The 25,893-nt window shown below is 41.2% G+C and overlaps 1 protein-coding gene across 1 annotated transcript; it reads right to left on the bottom strand.

Moving 5' to 3' along the window:
- Positions 1-1,367: 1,367 nt before the first annotated feature.
- LOC140064496 (uncharacterized) lies at positions 1,368-25,368 on the bottom strand. The gene is made up of 22 exons (XM_072111429.1): positions 25,142-25,368; positions 21,755-22,254; positions 20,000-20,084; positions 17,713-17,807; positions 15,587-15,649; positions 15,230-15,397; positions 14,688-15,143; positions 14,464-14,571; positions 13,693-13,755; positions 13,438-13,461; positions 13,181-13,333; positions 11,254-11,292; positions 9,459-9,530; positions 8,574-8,615; positions 8,163-8,190; positions 7,497-7,531; positions 7,186-7,320; positions 7,004-7,063; positions 5,395-5,463; positions 4,015-4,209; positions 2,488-2,600; positions 1,368-2,317 (listed from the first exon to the last, which is right to left on the bottom strand). Exons 1-22 carry the CDS (start codon positions 25,284-25,286, stop codon positions 2,107-2,109), a joined length of 2,859 nt encoding a protein of 952 aa, XP_071967530.1. The 5' UTR covers positions 25,287-25,368; the 3' UTR covers positions 1,368-2,106.
- Positions 25,369-25,893: the final 525 nt, after the last annotated feature.

The following is a 25,893-nucleotide window of genomic DNA, read 5'->3' as shown; positions in this document are numbered from 1 at the left end:
TGCCTGGTCTGATGATTCTCGATTTCTGCTGCGACATTCGGATGGTAGGGTCAGAATTTGGCGTCAACAACATGAAAGCATGGATCCATCCTGCCTTGTATCAACGGTTCAAGCTGGTGGTGGTGGTGTCATGGTGTGGGGAATATTTTCTTGGCACTCTTTGGGCCCCTCGGTACCAATTGAGCATCGTTGCAACGCCACAGCCTACCTGAGTATTGTTGCTGACCATGTCCATCCCTTTATGACCACAATGTACCCAGCATCTGATGGCTACTTTCAGCAGGATAATGCGCCATGTCATAAAGCTGGAATCATCTCAGACTGGTTTCTTGAACATGACAATGAGTTCACTGTACTCAAATGGCCTCCACAGTCACCAGATCTCAATCCAATAGAGCATCTTTGGGATGTGGTGGAACGGGAGATTCGCATCATGGATGTGCAGCCGACAAATCTGCGGCAACTGTGTGATGCCATCATGTCAATATGGACCAAAATCTCTGAGGAATGTTTCCAGCACCTTGTTGAATCTATGCCACGAAGAATTGAGGCAGTTCTGAAGGCAAAAGGGGGTCCAACCCATTACTAGCATGGTGTACCTAATAAAGTGGCCGGTGAGTGTATACGTGTGTAAAGAACACATTGCAGATGTTTCCATACATCTGCAATGTCTTCTTCACACATATATATTGTTCTTCACATACTATTTTGTTTGCACCGTTCCGCGCGTATCTTCCGACAAGTAAGCAGATGTGCCGAACATCTGTAATCTATTCTTCACTGTGTTCTTTACTGTGTTTTTCACTTAAATGATCCTGTGTTCATAGTTTTTATTCTATTCTTCACTGTTCTTCACATCTGCTAACTTGTCGGGAGATAATATACGCGCGGAACAGTGAAGAAAAGATTGTAGATGTTTGCATACATCTGCTAACTTATCAGAAGACATTCTTTTTCAATTAAATAAAACATTTTATTCCCGAACCATGGTCCCTTCGAAAAAACGCGCACGAAAAACGCACCGAAAATGCAAAAAAAACGCGAACAACACGCGCGTGAAAAACGCAAAAACGCTAATGACTCCAAGGAAAAATGGAACAAAAACGCAGCCAAAAACGTCAGTTTTTCACACATTGCACCCTGACGTGAAATGCAACGCTAGTGTGGAAGGGGCCTAACTGTGGGACATTACAGCCCCCTCAGGTAGGGTATGAAATGTCCTTTCTAGAATTAAGTAATATTTTATGTTAAAATATTACCTAGAAATGTTCATTGTGTCAATTTATAGATAAGAATCTTATTTTTCAGATTGAGCTACAGAACCAGAGAGAATCCCTATAAGGAGAAAATGACAGCTTTCTTCATTTATTAAACTTTAAATAAAGTTTTACAAAAAGTGATTATGGATCTTCAAAAATTAATCACAAAATAAATCTGTTTGGTTTAAAGGAAAAGCATTCATTTGATTAAACTATCATTATAGAAATACGATCCAGTGCAAAAGTATGGTGTGGGCACTGGGAGGGCAGTGGAAAGGACTTAGTTGTCTCCAATAGGGAGCTTCCTGTCTCTTACACTTCAGTTTATATGTGTTGACCATATGTATACAGCTATAGTCTTGGTGAAGGCAGGTGGAAGGTTTTAGATTCAGAAAACATAAAAGAGGAACTTCTGATTAGACGTGAAAACCTCTTTACTGTTCCTGCATTAGGATGACATGTTTAAACCGTATATATAGTAAATGCCACTTTGTCTATTGTGACTGCAGTCATAGTACAATGATGTTATGTCCACAATACTGCCATTTAAAATGGACATCATTTACAAATACTATGTGTAGAAGATATCATTAATTGCTGATAATACTTGATGGATATTTTCAGTATCAGGCTTTCTTCCCATATCAAAGGTTTACAATCCTGTAAGCAGTTTTTGGGTTTCCATGACCATTACAAGTGGTCACAATGGAGCATGTGAATGTGATGCCTGAGAGATAGGACAGATGGAATAAGATGTTTGCTAGTGTACAATATAAATATAAGAATATAAATATGGATTTCTCTGGTTTGGTTTCCAAGGCAGAACGTCGCTGACCCATTTCTGTGATCACCACATATGAAGATAAGGGAAGGCTATTTCAATGCATAGGATGGCGAGTGTCTTGGTACAACTGAAGGAATCATTTTCTTGAAGCCAGTGCTTTGTAAATGGTGATGCAAGACCTTCGGCATTGACTTGAGTTCTCCATTCCTTGCAGTTCCTGGCGTTTACAGAAGATCCCCTCTGGCTAGAGCCATGCCAGAACGCCTTATGTGACCTAAAAAGGAGGAAATACCATGAGCTATATGTAAATATTTATGAATCCTCTAAAATAAAACTAGTCTTTGATTTCAACCATAGTAGAGCTTTCATTTTTGAAGTGTTCTCTATGAAATGTAAGCTGTAGACAGTTATGTAAATATGCCCAATGTGCTTGTCTTTGCTTACCATAGAGGGTCACTGAGTATGTTTCTTCCATTGAAGGAATAAATTGGGACTCCAAATTTATGGAGAGACAATTTATCAAAAAGTGAGTTCCAATTCCTAATGAGCAGTTCACCCTAGAGACAAAAATAAAGCATAGTTTAAGATCTTTTACATAACTACCTAGGTAGCTGGCATAACAGATGCTATTGCACCCATCACTCTTGCTTAGACATACAGGTGGCAAGACTTCCCTTGAACCTATCATCACCTCTGCCCCCCCTAATCCAACCAAAAATATCCTGTTATGTGTTATGGATGCTCCCCCCCGGAGGTCCTTCTGTCATATTTGTAGGTGTCAGCACTCCTGAGAAATCCTCTTTTATTCAAATGAGGTAGAGGAGTGCTCGTACAGGCAGTCGGGCAGCTCCACCTCTTGGCCGCCATATGCTCTGCCCACTCCAAGCATCATATGTGCCAGTCCTGCCTCGTAATACCCACCCCTCATTCTCTTTCAATGCCAACATACATAGCGGCGTCACACAATGCACATCGGCGCATCTGGGAAGCAGCAAGTATGCACACTGTCGTCTCCAAGATCACAGGAGCGCTGCACATGCGTGACGTCATTGTTTGTATTATGTATTATTCTTGTACTCTGACATCACTGTGTGCATTATCCATGTACTGTGATATCACAGTGTGTATTATATCTGCACTGCTACATCACTGTATGTAATATCCCTGTACAATGATATCACAGTGTGTATTATATCTGCACTGCTACATCACTGTATGTAATATCTCTGTACAATGGCATCACTGTGTATATTATCCATGTACTGTAATATCTCTGTGTGTATTATATCTGCACTGCTACATTACTTTATGTAATATCCCTGTACAATGATATCACTGTGTGTATTATATCTGCACTGCTACATCTCTGTATGTAATATCCCTGTACAATGATATCACTGTGTATATTATCCATGTACTGTGATATCACTGTGTGTATTATATCTGCACTGCTACATCACTGTATGTAATATCCCTGTACCATGATATCACAGTGTGTATTATATCTGCACTGCTACATTACTGTATGTAATATCCCTGTACAATTACATCACTGTGTGTATTATCTCTGTACCATGATATCACAGTGTGTATTATATCTGCACTGCTACATTACTGTATGTAATATCCCTGTACAATGATATCACTGTGTGTATTATATCTGCACTGCTACATTACCGTATGTAATATCCCTGTACGATGATATCATAGTGTGTATTCTCTGTGCTGTGACTATGAAATTGCTGTGTGCATTATCCCTGAACTATGACATCACTGTCTCCAATATTTCTGTACTGTAACATCATTGCAATAATTATCTCTGTGACATCACTGTAAGCCTTATCTAAGCCTTATGAAATGTGCTGCAGAAAGTTTCTTCTAATAGTAGGGCCCACATTCTATTACTAGTTACACTCCCGTTTGTGTTATAAGTAATGTAACATTCCTTCTAGTTTAATGGAATTTACTTACCTTCAAGTTCACTATGGGGAGACCTCTGTCGGTTTTTTTCACTATAGAGGACATGGATTGGCTGGAAGAGGATAGAAGAGCTCTGAATGTCCCAAAAAGAGACATTTCCTGCGCCTGACGATAGCACTGCAAGTCAGCGCCCCGGATCCCTGTCATATCCCCAGACAGTGGAACGTTTAGTGCTATTAAACGAAGCTGTGAATAAGAAAAAAGAGAACGATATGTGGTATTTGCAGTCAAAGTGTCGAATGTGATCTACCCCTAATCTGATAGTAACATTATAAAGTCTAAGGGGTCCTGTTTTCAATTTAATGTATGCTTTTGGGTGTTTACTTACTTGAATGTGATACAGTTGGTGTCTGTTGTAAAACACAGCAGACACCTGCCCAGTATGAAGAGGGCTTAGGCCCCTTCCACACTATCGTTGCATTTCACGTCAGGGTGCAATGCGTGAAAAACCGACGTTTTTGGCTGCGATTTTGTTCCATTTTTCCTTGGAGTCATTAGCGTTTTTGCGTTTTTCACGTGCATGTTGTTGGCGTTTTTTTTTGCGTTTTCGGTGCGTTTTTCACGAGCGTTTTTTAAGTCAATGGGAGCATTTTTCAAAGGGACCATAGTTCGGAAATAAAATGTGTTATTTAATTGAAAAAAAATTTCTTCTGATAAGTTAGCAGATGTATGCAAACATCTGCAATCTATTCTTCACTGTTCCGCACGTATATTATCTCCCGACAAGTTAGCAGATGTGAAGAACAGTGAAGAATAGAATAAAAACAGTGAACACAGTGAACCCAGGATCATTCAAGTGAAAGACACGCTGAAAAACACAGTGAAGAATAGATTGCAGATGTTCGGCACATCTGCTTACTTGTCGGGAGATAACCGTGGAACGGTGCGAACAAAATAGCATGTGAAGAACACTATATATGTGTGAAGAACACATTGCAGACGTTTCCATACATCTGCAATGTGTTCTTCACAAATCTATAGTGTTCTTCACATGCTATTTTGTTCGCACCGTTCCACGGTTATCTCCCGACAAGTAAGCAGATGTGCCGAACATCTGCAATCTATTCTTCACTGTGTTTTTCAGCGTGTCTTTCACTTGAATGATCCTGTGTTCACTGTTTTTATTCTATTCTTCACTGTTCTTCACTGTGTTTTTTAATTAAATGCTCGATCTCGAGCAGGGGAATTATTCATGTCACCTAGCAACCCATCCGTTTAAAACGCATTGTACTCGCATTGCACTTGCAATGATTGCGAGTGCAATGCGTTTTTGATGCGTCTCCATAGACTTGAATGGGGCGAGAAAACTTTTTTTATATATTGCTTCAAGGACAACAGTAATTTAACAATATGAACATTTTGTTTTCTTACTGAGGGAAATCTTGGTCTGATGCTCGGTGGCACTGCAACAACCTCATCATAAGCATCCGATTCTTCATCCTGATAATAGAGAGAAAATAAGGGCCTACAGCTAAGTTATAGTTTTAGGTACATATAAAACTATAATGTGGTATGTGACATGTGCATCTAAGAATGATAGTTCTGCGTCAAAAAAAAATAAATTACTATTTATCATATAAAAAATAAATAATATAATAATAATAATATTATATAAAAAATAAATAATATATTCTATAAAAATAAATACAGGCAAATCTCCCCCTGCAAATGGTTCATAAGAATGGACTCTTATATTTTCATTGTCTGTTATAGTTGTAGATTTAAAGGAAACCTGTCGCCACATTTGCACATATACAGTCAGTGACAGCTTCATATAGAGCTCTATTCACTTACTGACCCCCTTCTTTTAGCTTAAAATTGTTTCGCTTCCATCCACAGAAATCACCTTTTATCTTACATTCCCTGGCATCAGAGGGGGCGTGTATTGCTTATACGGCCCCTCCCATCTAATCCTCCCCATGCCTTATGCCTTCTTACTGGTCACAGTTTATGTCATATGACCAGAGTGACATAATCTCAGGTCCTTCAGCCTCTTAATAATAGCAAACTGTACCCTATGCATGTATCTGACCACATGAAGTCACAGCTGCCTCCATGGACTTCTACTCCTCTCCATCCTCCTTGGAGGCTGCTGTAATTTCATGTAATCACATATATGGTGTACAGTTTGCTATTGTCAGAAGGCTGAGAGACCTTTGATGATGTCACTGGTCAAGTGTAATGAATGTAACACAAGGCACTGTGTAAAAAGATTGACACAATATTTCCCATCTTTACATAGAGCTTTATTTATCTGTAGTAGAATATTAGCAGACGGTCCCTAAGTACATGGAGGCAGAGCAGTGATTTGAAGAGACACAGAACTGTCAGTCACAATAATGGGGCGTGGTTCACTGGTGTCACTGACTCTTCTCTCTCAGGCTGCCAGAGATGAGTCAGAAAGGCTAATTTGCATATCAGAAAAATGGCTGTAATTAAGGTACAGTGCCCCACTGGCAGCTAATTTTAGGTGATATAGGGAGGACTGGTAACCCTTTAGCAGGCAGTGTTAGTAAGGTGGGTCAAAATCTGTTGACAGATCCTCTTTATGCTGTTACTTTAGACAATTGCCATTATGCCCCATGTACACAACTATGTTTGGAAAGGTGTACTAGCAAATTGCAGCCTCGTTGACTTATATAATGCACGGTCATAGTATGGTGAGCATTTTGTGTCTCACCACACTGTGAGTCTGTCCTATTCTGGGCCAGGCACTTAAAACGGCCTGTTGTTTGCAGCCCGTATATTGCACATGACCTTACATTGTATATCGAACAGTGAAATCGCTCATTAAAAATGCCTGTTGAAGAGTTTTTCTGGTTTTTGGGAAAAAAAAACCCTGAGGGTTCAGAACTTATTTGAAAATAGAAAAAAAATAAACCTACCTCTCAAGAGGGTTGTAAAGGAAAATCCCTTAACTTTCTAAAATGGCAACTTTTTGTAACATTCCCTTTGTACAGTGTTATGGCATTGTGCTCACCATTACTTCCTCTTGCAATGAGGGGTCGTCAGCCGAAAATATGGGGTCAAACTCTTCCAGCTGGAAGAAGTTAATATAGTATCAGTGATTTATGCAGAACTGTGACTAAGAATTAAATGTACATTTAGAATAAGTCAGGGCTATATAAAAGTTTTACACATATCTGGCTGGATAAAACATACCGTGAGTTTACTCCATCCCACATTGGTCCGAAAGAAGGCACTACTTGGTTCCATCACGTACACCAGGCTGCCCTCTTCTACTTCCTCCCAAGCCTGAGACATCTCGTGTCTGTTGGCAAAGACCCAACTCTGTACCTGTAACATTATAAGAAATTATTTTTATGACACCACATTTTCACTCTTATATCTTATCTTATTTTGCCTGCACACTTCCATGGAGAAGAAAACGGAATCTCTTCCGCTATGACTATTGGAATAAATATATTTTGAGAAAGCTTTGTTTCGGTGGTGACAATATGGTCTGGTCTAACCTTATGATTTTGTCTCTTGATTTCTGGCTCAGGATCTGTTGGCAGAAAAAAATAAGTAGTAAGAGACCAAGGAAAGGTGACCAGATACATTCAACCCTTGTTCAGCCGACATCTACTCCTTCACAGCTCCTTATATATATACACACATATCCCTTTAGGCCATTAGAACAAAAGACAGAATCTGTTGAAATCCACAATGCCCCATATTGTTTTCCCATGACATCAACCCCCAGAGGAGAGTCAGCACATCCCTATTTATATAAATCTTGCCAAAATAAGGGGGTTTGGACAATGTTAGCCCTCACACTCATAAGAACATTTCACAGGTCATATTTGAAGTCTGCTGACAATCCGATTAGCCACAAACATTGGATGAATAAGACCTCCATTGAGTTTTGCGGCGTAAACAGTCAGCTCACTCATGAGGCCGTGGAAACGACTGCCATGTGCATGAGCTCATTGAGACGCATGTGTCTATATGCCAATCGTTGCATCATCCGATAGCACATAGACAAAAGCAACAGGTGCTTACACTTAAATGTAACGGCACCTTCTGATTTGTGGACAAGGACACTAATATATTTTTATGATGTGGGGGATTACAGAACAATAAATGAATACATTTAAATAATAATACAAGTGTATGAATAGAAGTGTTATCATTACCTGGGTCCTTTGTTTCTCCATTGGAAACCTGTTTAAAACATTAACAATCAGTAAATTCTGTATCTACTGTATCCAGGAGGACCATCATACAACTGGTTGCTTAGAGAAACCCTCAAAACCCCTCAAAATCTAATTTATTACAGATTCATGGCCATTGCTAAACCACTTAAAGGGGTTGTATGAGGGTACAAAAAAATCCTTGGGTGGCCACAATGGGGTGGGGTTAAAAAAAATAAACATGTACTTACCTCTGCGATCTCTCCAATCCTTGCCCTATATAAACAAACAGGGGCACAAAAGCCGCGCTGCCTAGCTGCCGTCCGGCCGAGGTTGTTTAACCCGCCCCATCCCGGTCAACCAACGGGGTTTTTTTTACCCTCAGACAACCCCTTTAATGTTCTTCTCCCTTACCGTGTGCTTGCAGTGTGGACGAGCTGGAACAGGGAATACCCTCTGTGGGAAGACAGAGATTACAAGTAAGCAACACTTTTTACTTTAGCACGCTCTGTTACTAAGTTTGTTGGACACAAATTAATATTTTTAAAGAAGAGTAGGAAAGGACCCTCAACCCTCTCTTTTCCCTCCTCCTGTCTATAAACCATCATTGGTTATTGAAATGGTCAAGTAAATGGAGGAAGAATAAAATGAGTAATGTGATATTATCAATGTAAAAATTGATACATGGAAATGTATTTTGCACCCTTAGGCTACATTCACACGACCGTGCAGGGGACATTTGTACGGCTGCAAGCTTGCCCATAGACGGCAATAGGCGCACAGAGCGTGTGGCAGGGTACCGCCCCGTACATGGTTAAACGTTAGAACATGTCCTATCCTTCCTTGTGTGCATGGCCCTGCGCCGTGCATCTCTATGGAGAGGGGTTGGGTCACCCCTTCTCCTCTACAGACCACCGGACGTATGCCTGTCCGGCTACAGCTGGACGGGCATACGTCCATGTGAATGTAGCCTTATACTAATTGCTGTACTACTAAAGCGGTTGATACTTTATTTGTTACAATCAATAAAAATATTGAACAAAAAGATAAACAAAAATGTGCTCATACTATGTACCTAAGGGCCACCGCAATGGATTAGTTTTGCTATTAGGTCCTCTCCAGATGAACACCTTGAAGGAAAACATGGAACTAAGGAGATGGACCAATGGTAATGTAGAAAGGGGCCCTCACATGGATGTCAAAACCTTGCGCCATAATATAGTGCCCAGTTTAAACTTTACTGTATTAACCACAGTGATTTATTCTAGGAGTCTACACAAATATGAATACAAAACTTACATTGAGATAAACAACTCCTGGTGGTCCGGGTGGTCCTGGGGGGCCAGGCATTCCAGGGTTTCCAGGAAGGCCCTGTGTGGAGAGTCATTTTTACATTCAGCAATATAAAAAGATGTGTAAGCCAGTTTCTGTTTCTGTCAGAGTGATATAAATATCAATTTCAATTTTGATGATGTTGATTATGATCAAAATCTAGTTGGGTCCTAGACTACCTCACAAACCGTCCTCACAATGTGAGAGATCGGGACTGTGTGTCAAACACTGTGATTAGTAGTACAGGTGCACCTCAAAGTACAGTCCTAGCTCCCTTCCTCTTCACATTGAGCCCAGCAGACTTCAGGTACAATTCAACTAGCTGCTACCTGCAGAAATTCTCTGATCACTGGTATAGTAGGCATCACTACCGACAAGAACGACAACAAGTACAGAGAATTGATCCAGGGATTTGAGGATCAAATTTTGAGAAGACCAAACAGACGGTGGTGGACTTCCGTAAGCCCAGTCCTCCTTCTCAACCAGTGGTCATCCATGGACATTAAGGTAATGAAGTTCTATAAGTACTAGGGTGACCTCCTCAACAACAAACTGGATTGGGCAGAGAACATAAATGCACTTCACAGGAAGGGTCGGAGCAGGTTATACTTGGCAAGGGGGCTGTGGGCATTTGGACTACAGGGGCACTTCTTAAGACCTCCTTCGATTCTGTAGTGGCATCAGCCATCTTCTTGGTGTAGTATGTTGGGGAAGCAGCATCTCAGCTAGGGAGAGGAGCAGACTGGACAAACTGATTAGGAAAGCCAGCTCTCTCCTGGGGGTCCTCTTGACACTTTGGAGGTGGTAACTGTGTAAGTTGAAATCTACTCTCGAGAAAAGCTCCAATCTCATGCATGAGACTGTGATGGCATTGGGTAACACCTTCAGTGACTGACTGCTTCAGTGCGGAGGGGAGCATTATAGAAAGTCATTTCTCCCCGCTGCGATCTGGCTGTTCAACCAACAAGGTCCAAACAGAAGTAACCTGTGCTCACCACCTAACCAGTCCCTGTAGGTCCCATCCACAGACTTAATATCAAACTGCAGATCAATGCTTTTCTTCTCTTTTGTCATTGTTCATTTAAAACATTTCTAGTTTCTTCTTAAAAGTTTCAAATGAAAGGCATAAATTATATTGTTTGTAAGATGAAAAGCTATTCAATTCTCCAATATACTTTCCATATCAATTCTTCTTGGTTTTCTAGGTATCTATTTGCTGTCATTCTATAGGAAGTTTCATTGTTTACTTTCTGTGGATAAAACCCGGTCCCTTATCATGTGATGTCAGACAGGTGCACAGCTCGTAATATCACAGAGAGTAATCAGAGCTGTGTGATATAACAAGCCATGCACCTGTGTGATATCTCATGTCACATAGGTCCCCAGCTTTTGGGGACCAGAGGAAGTAAACAATGAGCTTCTTATAGAATGGCAGCAAGAAGAGATCTAGAAAACCATGTGAAATCTATACAGAAAGTGTACTGGAAAATTGTATAACTTGCCAATACACAAATAATATCAATTATTTATTGAAAGTGGGCAACCACTTTCATTTTGTGTTTTACCCCTGTCTATAACTAATGTTGCAGTTAGCCCTACAGAAGTGAATGCAGAGCCAGAGACAAGCCATGGAATAAAACTAAATCTTCTATTCATAACTTAACAACAAATTAAACATTGTCCCTCTATGGTATATAAAAGAATAAGCCTACACATACATTCATTATAAGTATCATATGCAAAAACGACAGGAATAACTCACAGAAAAAATTACAGATCCATAGAGATCAGATCCGCCATTCTGGAATAAACAAAAAGATTAGAAGGGTTTTCAGCTCCAGGCCCAATGAGATTTTGGGACCGACGAAGGAAGTTAGGGTGTAACAACATAATAGAATATAATTAGTTAGGGTAGCATCCCGTAGGCAGAGGTCACCCAAGAAATACTATCACTTTTGTTCTGCTGGCTGGAATTTCCATTCCACAGCTGTGATTTGGAAAGTTTAAAAAAAGGTTTTTTTTGCTGAATAATACACTCAATAATACACTCTGCACTTCTTGATAAAAACATACAAATGTAGACATTTTTGCTAGCTTATTAAACAAGAAAAACTGAAATATCACATGGTAAGTATTCAGACCCTTTGCTGTTACACTCATATTTAACTTACATGCTGTCCATTTTCTTCTGATCCTCCTTGAGATGGTTTTACTTTTTCATTGGAGTCCAGCTGTGTATAATTAAACTGATTAAACTTGATTAGGAAAGGCACACAACTGTCTATATCACAGCTCACAGTGCATGTCAGAGCACATGAGAATCATGAGGTCTAAGGAACTGCCCAAGGCGCTCAGAGACAGACTTCTTGCAAACCACAGATCTGGCCAAGGTTACAAAAGAATTTCTGCAGCACTACAGTAGCCTCCATAATCAGTTTGGGAAGACCACAACTCTTCCTCCAAACTAAGCAATTGTTGGAGAAGAGCCTTTGTGAGACAGGTAAAGAAGAACCCCAAGATCAATGTGGCTGAGCTCTATAGATGCAGTCAGGAGATAGGAGAAAATTCCAAGTCAACTATCAATATCACAATGAGAACTATGATTCTCAGAGAAAACCAGGCACTGCTCATCACCTGCCAAATACAATCCCAACAATGACACATGGTTGGTGGTAGCATCATGCTGTAGGGGAGTTTTTTAGCTGCAGGGACTGAACGACTGGTTGCAATTGAAGGAAAGGTGAATGTGGTCAAGTACAGAGATATCCTGGATGAAAACCTCTTCCAGAGTGCCGGCTTTCAGATTGGGCTGAAGGTTCACCTTCCAACTAGACAATGACCCTAAGCTCACAGCTAAAATAACAAAGCAGAGGCTTCAGATCAACTCTGTGACCATTCCTGACTGCCCCAGCCATTTCCCTGACCTAAACCCTATTGAGCATCTCTGGAGAGAATTGAAAATGGCTTCCACCAACATTCACCATCCAACCTGAGCGAACCGGAGAGGATCTGCAAGGAAGAGGCAGAGGATTCCCAAATCCAGGTGTGAGAAACTTGTTGCATCATTACCAAGAAGACTCATGACTGTACCAGCTCAAATCTACTCAATACTGAGCAAAGGGTCTGAATACTTATGTATTTAGTGATATTTCACATTTTCTTGTTTAATAAATTAGCAAAAATATCTACATGTCTGTTTTTTATGTAATCATGATGTGCAGAGTGTACATTAATGAGCAAAAAAAGATCTTACAATTGGCTGCAATTAAAGAAAGAGTGAAAAATTTAAGGGGTCTGAATACTGTTCGTGTCCACTGTATGTCATAGTGATTGCATGATCTAGGCGCCTGACCCTGTGCAATTACAGTGTAGACCTGCGGTGATGTACAGTCAGTCTGTGAATACACTGATCACAGCTTTGTTCACTGTTTAGAAGCTGTTCTCAATACTGACTGTGGCACCTAAGGGTTTCCTTCTACTAAAATCAGGATGCACCTCTGCAGTTTGGGGCCTACTTGGTTGGGGAATGGATTTACTTTGCCCCCTGTTGTAAACCCCTAGCAACTGCTCAGTTCCCTTTGAAATGCAGAGAAAGCAATAAAGAACAGTTAAAGATGTTACATTAAAACAAAGATTTTTGAATTAGTGATTTAAAATATATGAATGTATGTATGATGTGGAAATAATACCTGATTGTATAGAGTAGGAACCTTTGCTTCAGAGGGAATCAGGGGCTCTTGAGGACCAGGAGGACCTGGGGGACCTGGTGGACCTGGAGGACCTACAGGACCTGGAGGGCCAATGGCTTGCACCATACTTTTCTCATTACACAAACCACAGCTCTTCCAATATAAGAAAAAATAATAAGTATTGTAAATAAATTGTTCTCAAGATATTCATTTATTGAAATCTGCTGGAAAAGAGTATCTTGTATATGTGTACAGACCTCTCCTGGATCTCCCTTCTCACCCTGGAAGTGAAACACATAATAGATAAACAATGACATGTATTCTAGCGCATTGGTTGTAATTATTCAGGACAACTAGTGCTGCCCATCATACACACGGTTTAGTACAATTATATGGTTTTTATTTGCTTTTATGTATGTTTATTATTGTGTTTAATAAAAATGATGCTTGTTATTATTTGGCTATTACATGTATCTCTTTTCTGGTTGATTAACTAAGAGGATTGGCCTTACCTTAGGTCCTACTGGTCCAAGAACCTGTACATTTTGAGAAGGAGGTGCAGAGGACATATCACCCTGTGTACGCAAGTAGTGAGAACAAATATAAATATATCATTTTTGCGTTTCTACAATGATCACTAGCTAAGTAGTAATTGTTGAGTTATTAGAATTAGAATTTGAAATCTTTAATGGGCTCTGTTACCAGCTTTTATACCACTAAAGTTATAAAAGTATGAAACATCCTTTCTAGCATTCCCTCGTTTGTAAAGTTAAGAATCCTATAAAAAAATCAGTTCTAAAATAAGTATGCAAAGGACCTGAAAAGAGTCACTTTTAGAGGGTGGAAGACGAATGCAACTTCAGCGGGTTCTATCTTGGGCTTTACTTAGAACAATGCTTTTGGTATCATATTAAAGCTATGAGATTTTTATCCTGCTACAATGCACAGCTCATAGCAAAACCAAAACGTGGAGCCATCACTGGCATTTGAATCAACATAGGAGCCAAAGCCAGAAGTACAGCTTAATTCTCTGTATAGTGGCCAGGCCCTGTAACTACCAAATTTGGACAGAAGCAAGAGAATGGAGAATGTAATTCTGGTTCTGTTCTCTGTGTTTTTAACACCTACCAATCTTATATTGATCACCTGTTGGTAATATCAAAAACCTTATCAGTGTATGCATCTATCACCTATTAAAAAAGTTAATTCACAGTTTTAGCCTGTAAAGCCCCTTTAAGGATTTAAGACTGCCCCTGAAGAACAATTACAGAATTAATATTTACTTTACAGCATGAATCACCAGGAGGTCCTGGTGGTCCTAGATCTCCCTTCTCACCAGGTGGTCCGCTAACTCCTGGAAGACCAAGTAACCCTCTGTCTCCTTTTTCTCCCTGATAGATTAGAGATAATGTACAAATCATTACTTTACTGAGAAATATTACAATATACTATTATTTTCACAACAATTAATGTTGGTGGACAGTTTATTATTGCACTATTATATCACCTTTGGTCCAAGAGGTCCTTGAATACCAGGGAAGCCACTTTCACCTGGAAGTCCTGGCAAGCCCTGAGGCCCTTCAACTCCTGGCATACCTGGTAGCCCTGGGAGACCAGGGCTGCCTTCTGTTCCTGGTAGTCCTTGAAGACCTTGAGTTCCTTGGGGACCCCGTGGACCCTGGGATCCTTCTGGTCCCCGTAATCCTACTTGGCCTTGTTGACCTTCAAGACCCTGAGGCCCTGGTGGACCAAGAAATCCTCTAGGACCAGGGTTGCCCTCAGGTCCCTGGTCTCCTTTTGGTCCTTGTAACCCTGGCAACCCTGGGAGACCAGGAGATCCTGGAAGCCCTGGAGGACCAGGCGGACCTTGTGGACCATCAAAACCTTGTGATCCAGGAATGCCAGGGAGGCCTGGCAGACCAGGAGGGCCCTCGGGTCCTGAAGGACCGTTGTATGTTGCAACCTGCACAAAGGAAAAGGTAGGCATTAGCAAGATTTATATGCTAATACCCCAATAATAATATCCATTCACATCTACCAAACAATTACCCCTTCTTGCAAATCATTAACAATATTTTCTGTATTAAGCCCTGGAATCCCTGGTAAGCCTCGTGGTCCCGGAGGTCCTGGTGGGCCAGGTTGTCCAACTGGTCCTCTTTCTCCAATGCGTCCTGGACTACCTGGAAGTCCAGAAAGACCAAAATCTCCTCTTTCACCCTAATAAAAATAAGAGTTTAAATCAACTATTGTGAATGTAAAATACTATAGTTAGATCTAGATATTTGTGTGTATATGGTGCATTTCTATTAAGCACGGGTACATTTTTGATTAAATATAATCCTTTGCTATGCTTTATTTTCTAGCTTTTGTTACCACTTCTGTTAGGGCAGAACATATTGTACTCACCTTTGGTCCTGGGGGTCCCTGAGGCCCTGGTATCACAGGACAAGCACATTGAGAGAGGTTGTCCTGAAAGAGAAATAATTTAAATAAAACCATTTCATGCCATTTGTATTTCTTCAATCAAAAGTCATCTAGAACATCTAGTACATCTAGTAGATGAGCTCATTGTCCCTTACTCTCTGAATCAGTCTACAGCAAAAGTTTCATAAGTGGCCGCCAATCTAACACACTCCAGCCCCATCTTATCGACCCCACTAATCTGCCAGCCGTGTTGGGATTCCATGGACCCACCAGAAACATTTGGGGGGGGGGGGGGTTTCCCTGTGGGAAACCGTAGCCTCCAAATTGGGTTGTCTTCTGCTTCAACTGAAGGGACCACTATTGGGTCAGAGCCTGGGGCCACTGGAGGCTCTTCTGGTTAACTGATGGGCCAGGCTAATCTACCTCTATCCTCATTCAAACCCTACCTTTCCTCAATCTCTTCATCGGCTACTTCACCTCAATTAATTCTTTAAAATATAGCTTGTTGCATCTCTGGAATTCGGATGCCTTAATATCCCTTTGGCCCCATGCACACGACCGTCGGGGGGGTGTATGTACAGCCGCAAGCTTGTGCAAGCGTCCCCCATAGACGGCAATGGCTGCACCATACGGTACCGTCCTGCTCTGTAGACGGGGAAAAGATAGGACATGTCCAATCTTTCTCCGTGTTACGGCCTCATTTCCATGGTGCCGGATGTGTGCCCGCTTGGCTACGGCCGGGGGGTCACACGTTCATGTGCATGTAGCCTTTGTATGTGTGTGTTGTGCCCTTTTTATACATCTGACATTCTCTCCTCTTAATTCCTCACAAGTAGCATATTTACTGCTTCCCACAAGGAATCCATCTCTGCTTTTTAGGTCTATTTTTCACACAAATGTCTCCAACATTTTCTCCTATGCATCTCCTTTGCACTTCAGCTTGCTCCCTCAACACATGACAATGTACCCAACCTTTGTAACATACTTGAAGTGACTCTCCAAACTGCTTAAAACATTTGGGAACCACTGTGCTGAGATTAAGGTCTAAACATGAGTTTGGGGCATGACCTGACAACCTGTACAAAGTGTTTTGACTTCTTTCATCATGTTTGCCAGAAAACAGACAACCATAATGTTAAATTTGATGTAGCAAGAAATACGATCAAAAAATCCTGGCAGGGTGATTGTTCATGGACAGATAGAGATCAAAGAGATCGGCCATTTTACAATCAGGAATGTCTGGCTGATGAATAAACAACGGGAGGCTTCCCTTTACATATCAGATCTTTTAATAGATGTATATTGGTAAATTACCTAATATCCTGCCCCACACACTTATACACACATTACACAAAACATGAGGTAAAGTGGCCAACACCTTTAACCCTTAAGCCAACTTTCAGCTAGTATCTGCTGTTATTCCTGCATCAGGGGCGTAACTACAGCGGTAGCAGCCATAGAAGCGCTATGGGCCCGCAGTTTCAGGGGGCCCTGTCATCCCACCTGACACAATAAAGAATGGAGGAGGTGCACCATTTTATCTATATTGTACTGCACATGTCCAGCATAATATCTATGTAACATATACTGTGATGTATATATGCAGTATCTGTGATGTGTATATGGTGTCTGTATGTAAGTATGTTGCATATGGCACTGTATGTATGTGTATATGCACATGAGTGTATTTACATGTGATTGTAACTCGCATGTGTGACTATACTAATATGTATATTTTTTAAGTGGGAAGCGGGGCACCATGCAGTAGCCTGCTAGGGGGCCCTGTCTCTCCTAGTTACGCCTCTGTCCTGCATCTTTATCTCTGTATATAAATAGAGGTTGTGTCCTACAGTATAATAAGCCACAACATGCTCCTTGACCTTTTCAAGGTGCAATAAGGAGCTGCATGGGGCCCCTCTTCATCTGCCTGGTGTTTCTTAGCTACATGTGCCGCTATACCAAGGCAGCAATATGATGCCTTAAAGTGGAAACTGTATGGGTATGAACATGTATAATGCAGGTATAAAAGGACCTGCATTGTGCCCCCCTCTTGTCATGGAATTCACCATATTAACCAGTTACTTTGTAGGAACATTCGGACATATTACTTTTTGAGAACTTTTTTGGACATTAACTGTTCCCAACACTTCCTTCATCAGTTCCGATATCATTGTGTCTTCATGCTTTATGGGTTGACGTGAATCTGGACAAAGACAAATATTAGGGAATTAAAATGAATTATAAGTTAAAGGTTGTTATAAAATAGTAGGTGAGTTAAAAATACAAAGCACAAAGGATATATAAATAGCTGGTGCTGGAAAAGATAATGGGGCACATTTACTTAGGGTCCGCGGAACGCACTTCCATCGGGTTTCCCGAATTTTTCCAATTTGCGACGATTTGCACAGGGGGTTTTGGCGCACACGATTGGATTTTGGAGCATTGGCGCCGGCTTTGATGCAACACAAATCAGAGACGTGGCTGTCGGACAAACCTCGGAATTTAAAATTCAAATTGTGTCGCAAGACATGCACTCACATACACCGGGAAGAAGAAGGTAAACTCCGGCGAACCTGAGCGGGGTAAGCGACACATGCAGGAAATTAGACGCACGATCTTAGTGAATCACGGCAGCTCCGAATCCTCGTTGGACAATGCACCTTGGGGATCATGAAGGGAGGGTAAGTAAATGTGCCCCAATGTATGAATAAAATAAATTACAAGGACTTGGCAATAATCTTTTTTATATTCGTTTTAGCAAAAAACGTGTATTTTATTTTATTTTATAAGTCTATAGTTTGTCTATAGTCTATAGTGCATGTAACATTTAAGATGGAGATGGTATGGAGATAGTACATCATTAGCCTGCTTATGTGTCTGAAGGTGATTGCATTCAGATACACTGCTCACTACAGGAGAAAGAGCAGACACAATACACAGAGAAGTTGTTTTTCTTAAAGGGGTTTACGAGATTAACACCTTGCCGACCGAGGACGAACTATATCGTCCTCGTGCGGCAAGGGGTGTATGGAGAGAGCTCACGTGCTGAGCTCTCTCATACACAGCGGGTAAAGGCTGTATAAAACAGCCAACACCCGCCTGTCACTGCCGCGGTCGGTGCTGGCACTGATTGCGGCAGTTAACCTGTTGAGTGCCGCGGTCGAACCCGACCACGGCACCTAACTTACAGTTAAATGCCGTCCGCCATCTTGGATGCCCTCTTGCCGCCCCTGGAATGTCATCGGAGGGCGGCGATCGGTTGCTATGGCAGCCTAGAGTCTCATTGAGACTCATAGACTTGCCAGGTGCAATGATTTCTAATAGCCACCAGAGGGCAGGCTATTAAAAATCATTGTAAAGTAGCTATATACTGCAATACAGTAGTAATGCAGTATAAAGTATTAGCAATCGGACCCTGCAGGGTTAAATTACCCTGGAGGATCTAAAATAATGGTAAAAAAAAAATGTAAATTTTTTTAAGAAAATATTAAAAAATAGTAAAAAAGTAAAAGTTTAAATCACCCCCCTTTTTCCTAGCGTTTAACCCCGTAATGGAAATTGACGCCCAAAGTCGAAAATGCCACTTTTTTGCCATTTTGAAAAATATAAAAAATTCTATAAAAAGTGATCAAAAGCCCATGCAGTCCTAAAAATGAAAGCATTAAAAACGTCATCAAAAGTCGCAAAAAAGGACTCCAGCCAAAGTTCCGTACACTGAAGCAGAAAAAGTTATTAGTGCCAGAACATGGCAAAAGGAAGAATTTTTTTTTTTTTTGTACAGAAGGTTTTAATTTTTTTAAATGTATGAAAACATTATAAAACCTGTACAAATTTGGTATCTTCACGATCGTACCGAACCAAAGAATAAAATAGACATGTGATTAAGGGAGCTCAGTGAAAGCTGTAAAATCCAAGCCCACAAGAAAACGGCGCGAATGCGTTTTTTCATATTTTTCACTGCATTCTGAATTTTTTTCCTGCTTCCCAATATACGGCATGGAAAAATAAAAAAGTTACAGATTTTCGAAGGTGGGGAGTGAAAAATGAAAATGCAAAAACGAAAAAGGGCTACGTCCCTAAGGGGTTAAGTAAAAATAGTGAGGTGGCTGAGGCACCTTGCTTCCACCCGTACCTATGTTCCAGCACCTAATACAGTGCTGGTACAGGTGATGGGTGGCCGTGCCAGGCAGCCGAAAGCTGTGTAAACAAATAGGGTCACTGCTCAGAGGGACAGTGACAAGGGACACCAGGAGCCCCAGAGGAGGTAAGTACACATTTATTTTTTTGTGAGGGCTCCTGGCCACCTTGCTGTTTTTGCTTCATCTTGGACAACCCTTTCAATTAACTATGCTACAAAGTGACTCTTTATGTCAAATAGATTAGTTTTTTTCTCACAGATGTCTCCTTTGTCTGGTTCCGCTTCTTCTGGTACTTCTGAGTAGGATGCTGGCAGCGGAGGGGTTTTTTCATCCACTTTAGCCTGTTAGTAATAAGATAATGCTTAAGTATAGGGCTTAAAATCTTCTGCTCCCATTATAAAAAAAACACTTTAAAGGGGTTGTCCACTTTCAGCAAATAATTGATATGGTTTGTTTAAGGAAAAGTTATCAATTTTTCCAATATACTTTCTGTATCAATTTCTGTATCACGGTTTTCTAGATCTCTGCTTGCTGTCCTTTTATGGGAAGCTTCTATATTTACTTCAACTTCTATCCCTGGCCATGTGATGTCCCACTGGTGCACAGCTCGTTATTATTACAGAGAGTAATCAGAGTTGTGTGATATAACGAGCTGTACACTTGTGTGTACAAGGTATTACGCCATTTGACAATATACTGGTAGTGGTTTATTAGGTCAGTTGCTGATGACAGGTTCCCTTTAAGAGCATTTGGACTAAAATGCACCATGGCGGTGGAAATCTTAGATGTGCCTGAATCTATCAGTAAGTACCCCTAGTTTATCATGCTTGATTTTTGTTTGCTGCAGTTTTCAACTGCTTTGTCTGCCATCATTTTGTAGTAAATTATGTATATTATTTCTTACATAGGGTTGGGAAGTGTTTTTTACTAATACTTTACAAGTTTCAGACTGAGACCAAGAAACCAACACAACAGAAATGCACAATTGGTATTCCTACTTTGGAACTTCTTTACTCCAAAAAGTTTATCTAACTTTTGAAGTTTAGGAAAGGGTTTTATTCAAAGGACAACATCTTGTTATGGTAATCACAGGAGTGAGTTACTATAAATGTACAATAAAGGAGTGCGTTACTAAAACTGGACGTGAGGAGAGTGATAACTGCCCTGCTGCCTTATCATCAGACTTTGCTCCTAGTTTATTTCTGGTAATAATTTCTCAGATTAGTAAAACTGAAAAAATGTCTCCATTGGGGCTGGGTTTAGTAATCTGAGATGTAGAGTCATACATTTCTACAGAAATATCTGAGAGCAATTCTTGCAACTGATTTTTAGCTGCTTAAAGGGGTTATCCGGGTTTTAAAAATTACCTAGGGCCGGGCTGGGGAGGGCTAGTTAAACATAATAAACATCTACTTACCTCGTCCGGCCCCGCTGATGTCCGGCGGCGCGGTCCCTTCGATCCGTGCCGCTGTTTGTTTACAGGGGCACGAAATCCGCAAACAGGGAGCTTCCGGTCCGGGATGTGGCCGACTCCTCCCATCCGTCCCTATCTCTCAGCGTTGTAAGCGGGAGATGGTGTCGCATGGGAGCTTCCGGCCGGCCGGAAGCTCTCTGTGCGCACTTGTAATGAAACCGGCGCACAGAGAAGACCGGCCGCGGTGCGGGACATCGGCAGCACCGGAGGAGGTAAGTACATGTTTATTGTGTTTAAATAGCCCTCCCCAGCCCGGCCATAAGAAATTTTTTAAACCCGGATAACCCCTTTAATGATTTTAACAAATGTGTATACAATCCATCAATTACATTTTCAGCAGATAATTTAGATATTTGTGGCCTAATAGTGAACTTCTCATGGGTGGAACTACAGTATGACCATAAGTGTGTTAATAAAAGTGGATGTGAGTTTTATCACTAATACATATTATAAGGGACTCAATAAAATTGGCTAATATATTCTATCGAGTGGCTTTCTTATACTTTCTATACCTAGAAAACATTTAAAGCATTTTACCTTCACTGTAGTTTTTCCATCTCCGTGATGTAGGGTAGATGTTACAGGAGGTGTTGTATCTACCTTCGTAGTTGGATATGTAGTCACCTCCTTGAGTTCTGGTGGTCTTATGGAAGTTGGAGGGTGCTCTGACTGTCTTTCTTTATCCACATCGTGTTTGGTAGAAGAAGTTGATAGTTGTAGTTCTTCATCTTCCACAGCTGGATGTTTGGTTGAAATACTGAAGCGTACTGGATCTACTTCTTTTTTCACTGCTGGGACAGTAGACTGTTGTGAATCATCTTCTTCCTTTTGAAAACCTTGTGAAAACCATAAATCCTTAGTTTCCCTCGCTATTGCAGACTCCCATAACCTAGTAGTTGCTTTCAGCAGGGCTGTTGGTTGTTCCTCAGTGATTTCTGATATTCTGACATCTTCAGACAGGTCTTCAAGAGGAAATTTCTCAGATGAAGAAGTCACTTTGAAGTCATCTTCCCAGTCATCCTCCTCTAGGTCTGTGTCTAGGAAAGTTATGGAAAAGTATAAAAGTTATCTAAAAAAGTACTTTCTTGGAATAGTAAGAGGCCTTAAGTAAGGGCACAGTGTGACTACATAGTGGGTCTTATTTACTAAGGGTCCTGCAGCCGCATTTTTGTCGGGTTTCCCGACTTTTCGGGGATCGCGCCAGGGATTTACCGTAACATTTAAATTTGTGTCACAAGCCAAACACCTACATACACCAGGAAGAAGAAGGTAAACTCTGGTGGACCTGTGCAGCATCGCCGGTGAGTCCGGATCGGGGATCGCAACTTGGATGGATAAGTAAATGTGCCCCAGTATCTCTCTCAGGAGGACCTACACTGTCCTGGTGTTATACACAAAGCCCATGCATTTAATTCATATTACATAATGATTAATTATACTACAGTATCTTTGAGGATGTCCATTGCAGCAACTTATTGATAGATTTTGTGTTGTGCTTCATCTGAGGCTGAATTGAATGGCAGAAAGCCACTGGGTCATACAGCTATGCCCCTACTGTCTCTTCTTCCTCCTCTGATGTATCTAATATCTATATACAGTACAGACCAAAAGTTTGGACAGACCTTCTCATTCAAAGAGTTTTCTGTATTTTCATGAATATAAAAATTGTAGATTCACACTGAAGGCATCAAACTATGAATTAACTTGTGTCAAATTATATGCTTAACAAAAAAGTGTGAAACACAGACAAATTGAAAATATGTCTTAAATTTTGGGTTCCTTAAAGTAGCCACCTTTGGCTATGATTACTGATTTGTACACTCTTGGCATTCTCTTGATGAGTTTCAAGGGGTAGTCACTTGAAATGTTCTTCCAACAGTTCCCAGAGATGCTTAGCACTTGTTGGCCCTTTTGCCCTTCATTCTGCGGTCCAGCTCACCCTAAACCATCTCAAATGGGTTCAGGTCTGGTGACCGTGGAGGCCAGGTCATTTGACATAGCGCCCCATCATTCTCCTTCGTGATCAAATAGCCCTTACACAGCCTGGAGAATTATTTGAGGTCATTATCCTGTTGAGAATAAATCGTGGTCCAACTAAACGTAAACCGGATGGAATAGCATGCCGCTGCAAGATGATGTGGTAACCATGCTGGTTCAGTATACCTTCAATTTTGAATAAATCCCCAACAGTGTCACCAGCAAAGTACTCCCACACCATCACACCTCCTCCTCTATGCGTCACTGTGGGAACCAGGCAGGTTCTGCCCATTCATTCACCTTTTCTGCATCGCACTAAGACACAGTGGTTGGAACCAAAGATCTCAAATTTGGACTGATCAGACCAAAGCACCAATTTCCACTGGTCTAATGTCCATTCGTTGTGTTCATTAGCCCAAAAAAGTCTCTTGTGCTTGTTGCCTGTCCCTAGCAGTGGTTTCCTAGCAGCTATTTTACCATGAAGGCAGCGGCACACAGTGTCCTCTTACCAGTTGTTGCATAGATGTGTCTCCTGCTAGACCTCTGTGTGACATTGACCTGGTCTCTAATCTGAGCTGCTGTTACCCTGTGATTTGTGAGGCTGGTGACTCGGATGAACTCATCCTTCGCAGCAGAGGTGACTCTTGGTCTTCCTTTCCTGGCGTGGCCCTCATGTGAGCCAGTTTCTTGGGGGCACTTTCAAAGTTTTCTCAGTTTCTTAAAGTAATGATGGCCATCCGTTTTTCTTTACTCAGGTGCTTTTTTCTAGCCATAATACAAATTCTAAGAGTCTATTCAGTAGGACTATCAGCTGTGTATCCACCTGACTTCTGCACAACACAACTGATGGTTCCAACGCCATTTATAAGGAAAAAAATCCCGCTTATTAAACCTGACAGGGCACCTGTGATATGAAAAACTTTTCAGGTGACTACGTCTTGAAGCTCATCAATAGAAGGCCAAGAAAGCGCAAAGCAGTAATCAAAGCAAAATGCAGCTACTTTGAAGAACCCAGAATATAAGACATGTTTTCAGTTGTTTCACACTTTTCTGTTAAATATATAATTCCACAAGTGTTAATTCTTAGTTTTGATGCCTTCAATGTAAATCTACAATTGTCTATCTAAAATCTATCATCTCATATCTATATCCTATCTATCTATACAGTGCAGAGCAACACAGCAAACCCTATGACTGGTGGATGCTAAGGCTGGGTTCACATGGTGTTTTTGCCTTACATTGTCATCAAATGCTAATTCAGTGGGATTTGTCCTCCGCTTCCTTCTCTTCCACACTGAATATGGGCGGAGATGTGAACATCAGCAGCAGCCAGTGATTAGCTGCTGCCAATGTCCAGGTTGTTTACCCCAGTGATGTAACTGTGCTTATATGGGGCAGTGATATCACTGGGGAACTCCTTAAGTGTGCGCTCAGCAGAGGATGGGGGAATGGGGGGCTGGGAGGATGCAGTACTGCTTTTTTTCTTTACCCCATTGACTGCACTAGACCCCACTAAGTAAAAGGTGGGTGTGAGGAGGGTGGGGAAAATATAAGAGGAGGGGGCCCTATTAAAAAATTTACCATGGGGCACAGCCTTTAGCTATTTAGTTATACCCCAGAACACATACATGTAATATTACTGCTGGTATCACTTACATGATTTCTTTTAACAGTTATACCCAAAGCAAATGTAGAACTTTCCATTGTTCTATGAATATTGAGTAACAATACTGCATGGATAAAGTGTAGTCCCCCTAACTGTCACCCTCATATACACAAACAGTCCTTACATTGTCCTCATACTGAATGAATACTTTTAATTTAAGGTAATATTTAAGTACTATTACACTGCACCCACTATACCCCAAAAGCAGACGTTAAAAATAACATATCATGTGGTTAAAGCAACATAATCTTGGAGGTATATAGCAAACTTCTGTCCCATACCTGTATCCTCTGGAATAGGCGCAGCTGTTGTTGCCTCTTTTTCTGTGTTGCCACGAAATATCAGCCACTGCGCCTGTCCTGGTAGTAACAAGCCTTCCAAAATAAAAAGTAGCAGCAGTACAGTCCTGTAGCCTTGTCCTGCCATTGCAGGCAAGGGAAGGGTTAGTTTCAGATACTTCAAACACTTTTGCCCTGTGCCTGTCAGCAGATTATTGTGTGGCCGAATATAGTTGTCTTCTAACCTTTGGTACTTAGTGATCTTATCTTTCCTTAGACTCCAGCACACACCCTTCATCAACTCAGGCCTTAGGATGGAAGTGGAGACCTTTCCCCAGTTACACTTACTTTAGACCTGAGGTTTGGTCCCTCCAATCTGATGCAACAGTAAATTATTTCTATATTTTCTACTGTTTGCTATAACTTTAGAATTTTTATGTATTGGCAGTTACTATATACTGGGGCACATTTACTTACCCGGTCCATTCGCGTTCCAGCGGCGGCTTCTCTGACGAGCGTTCGGGTCTTCCGGCGATTCATGAAGGTCCTGCGCCCGATGTCCACCAGGTGTCGCCGCTGCGCCGAGGTCCGCCGAGGTGCGTTGGAGTTCACTGATCTCTTCATGGTGCATGTAAGTATGGCGCGCGACCAAATTTTTTAAAAAATACGGCGGTTTTTCCGCCCCCCATTTCTGCATGCAAATCCATCATCGTGCGCCAAAATCCCGGAGGAATTCGGCACAAAACGAAAAAAAT

Source organism: Engystomops pustulosus, chromosome 6 (genome assembly GCF_040894005.1).
Source record: "Engystomops pustulosus chromosome 6, aEngPut4.maternal, whole genome shotgun sequence".
NCBI classification, from domain to species: Eukaryota; Metazoa; Chordata; class Amphibia; order Anura; family Leptodactylidae; genus Engystomops; species Engystomops pustulosus.
The sequence above is the reverse complement of the archived record's forward strand: the minus strand, read 5'-3'. Positions and strand labels throughout refer to the sequence as shown.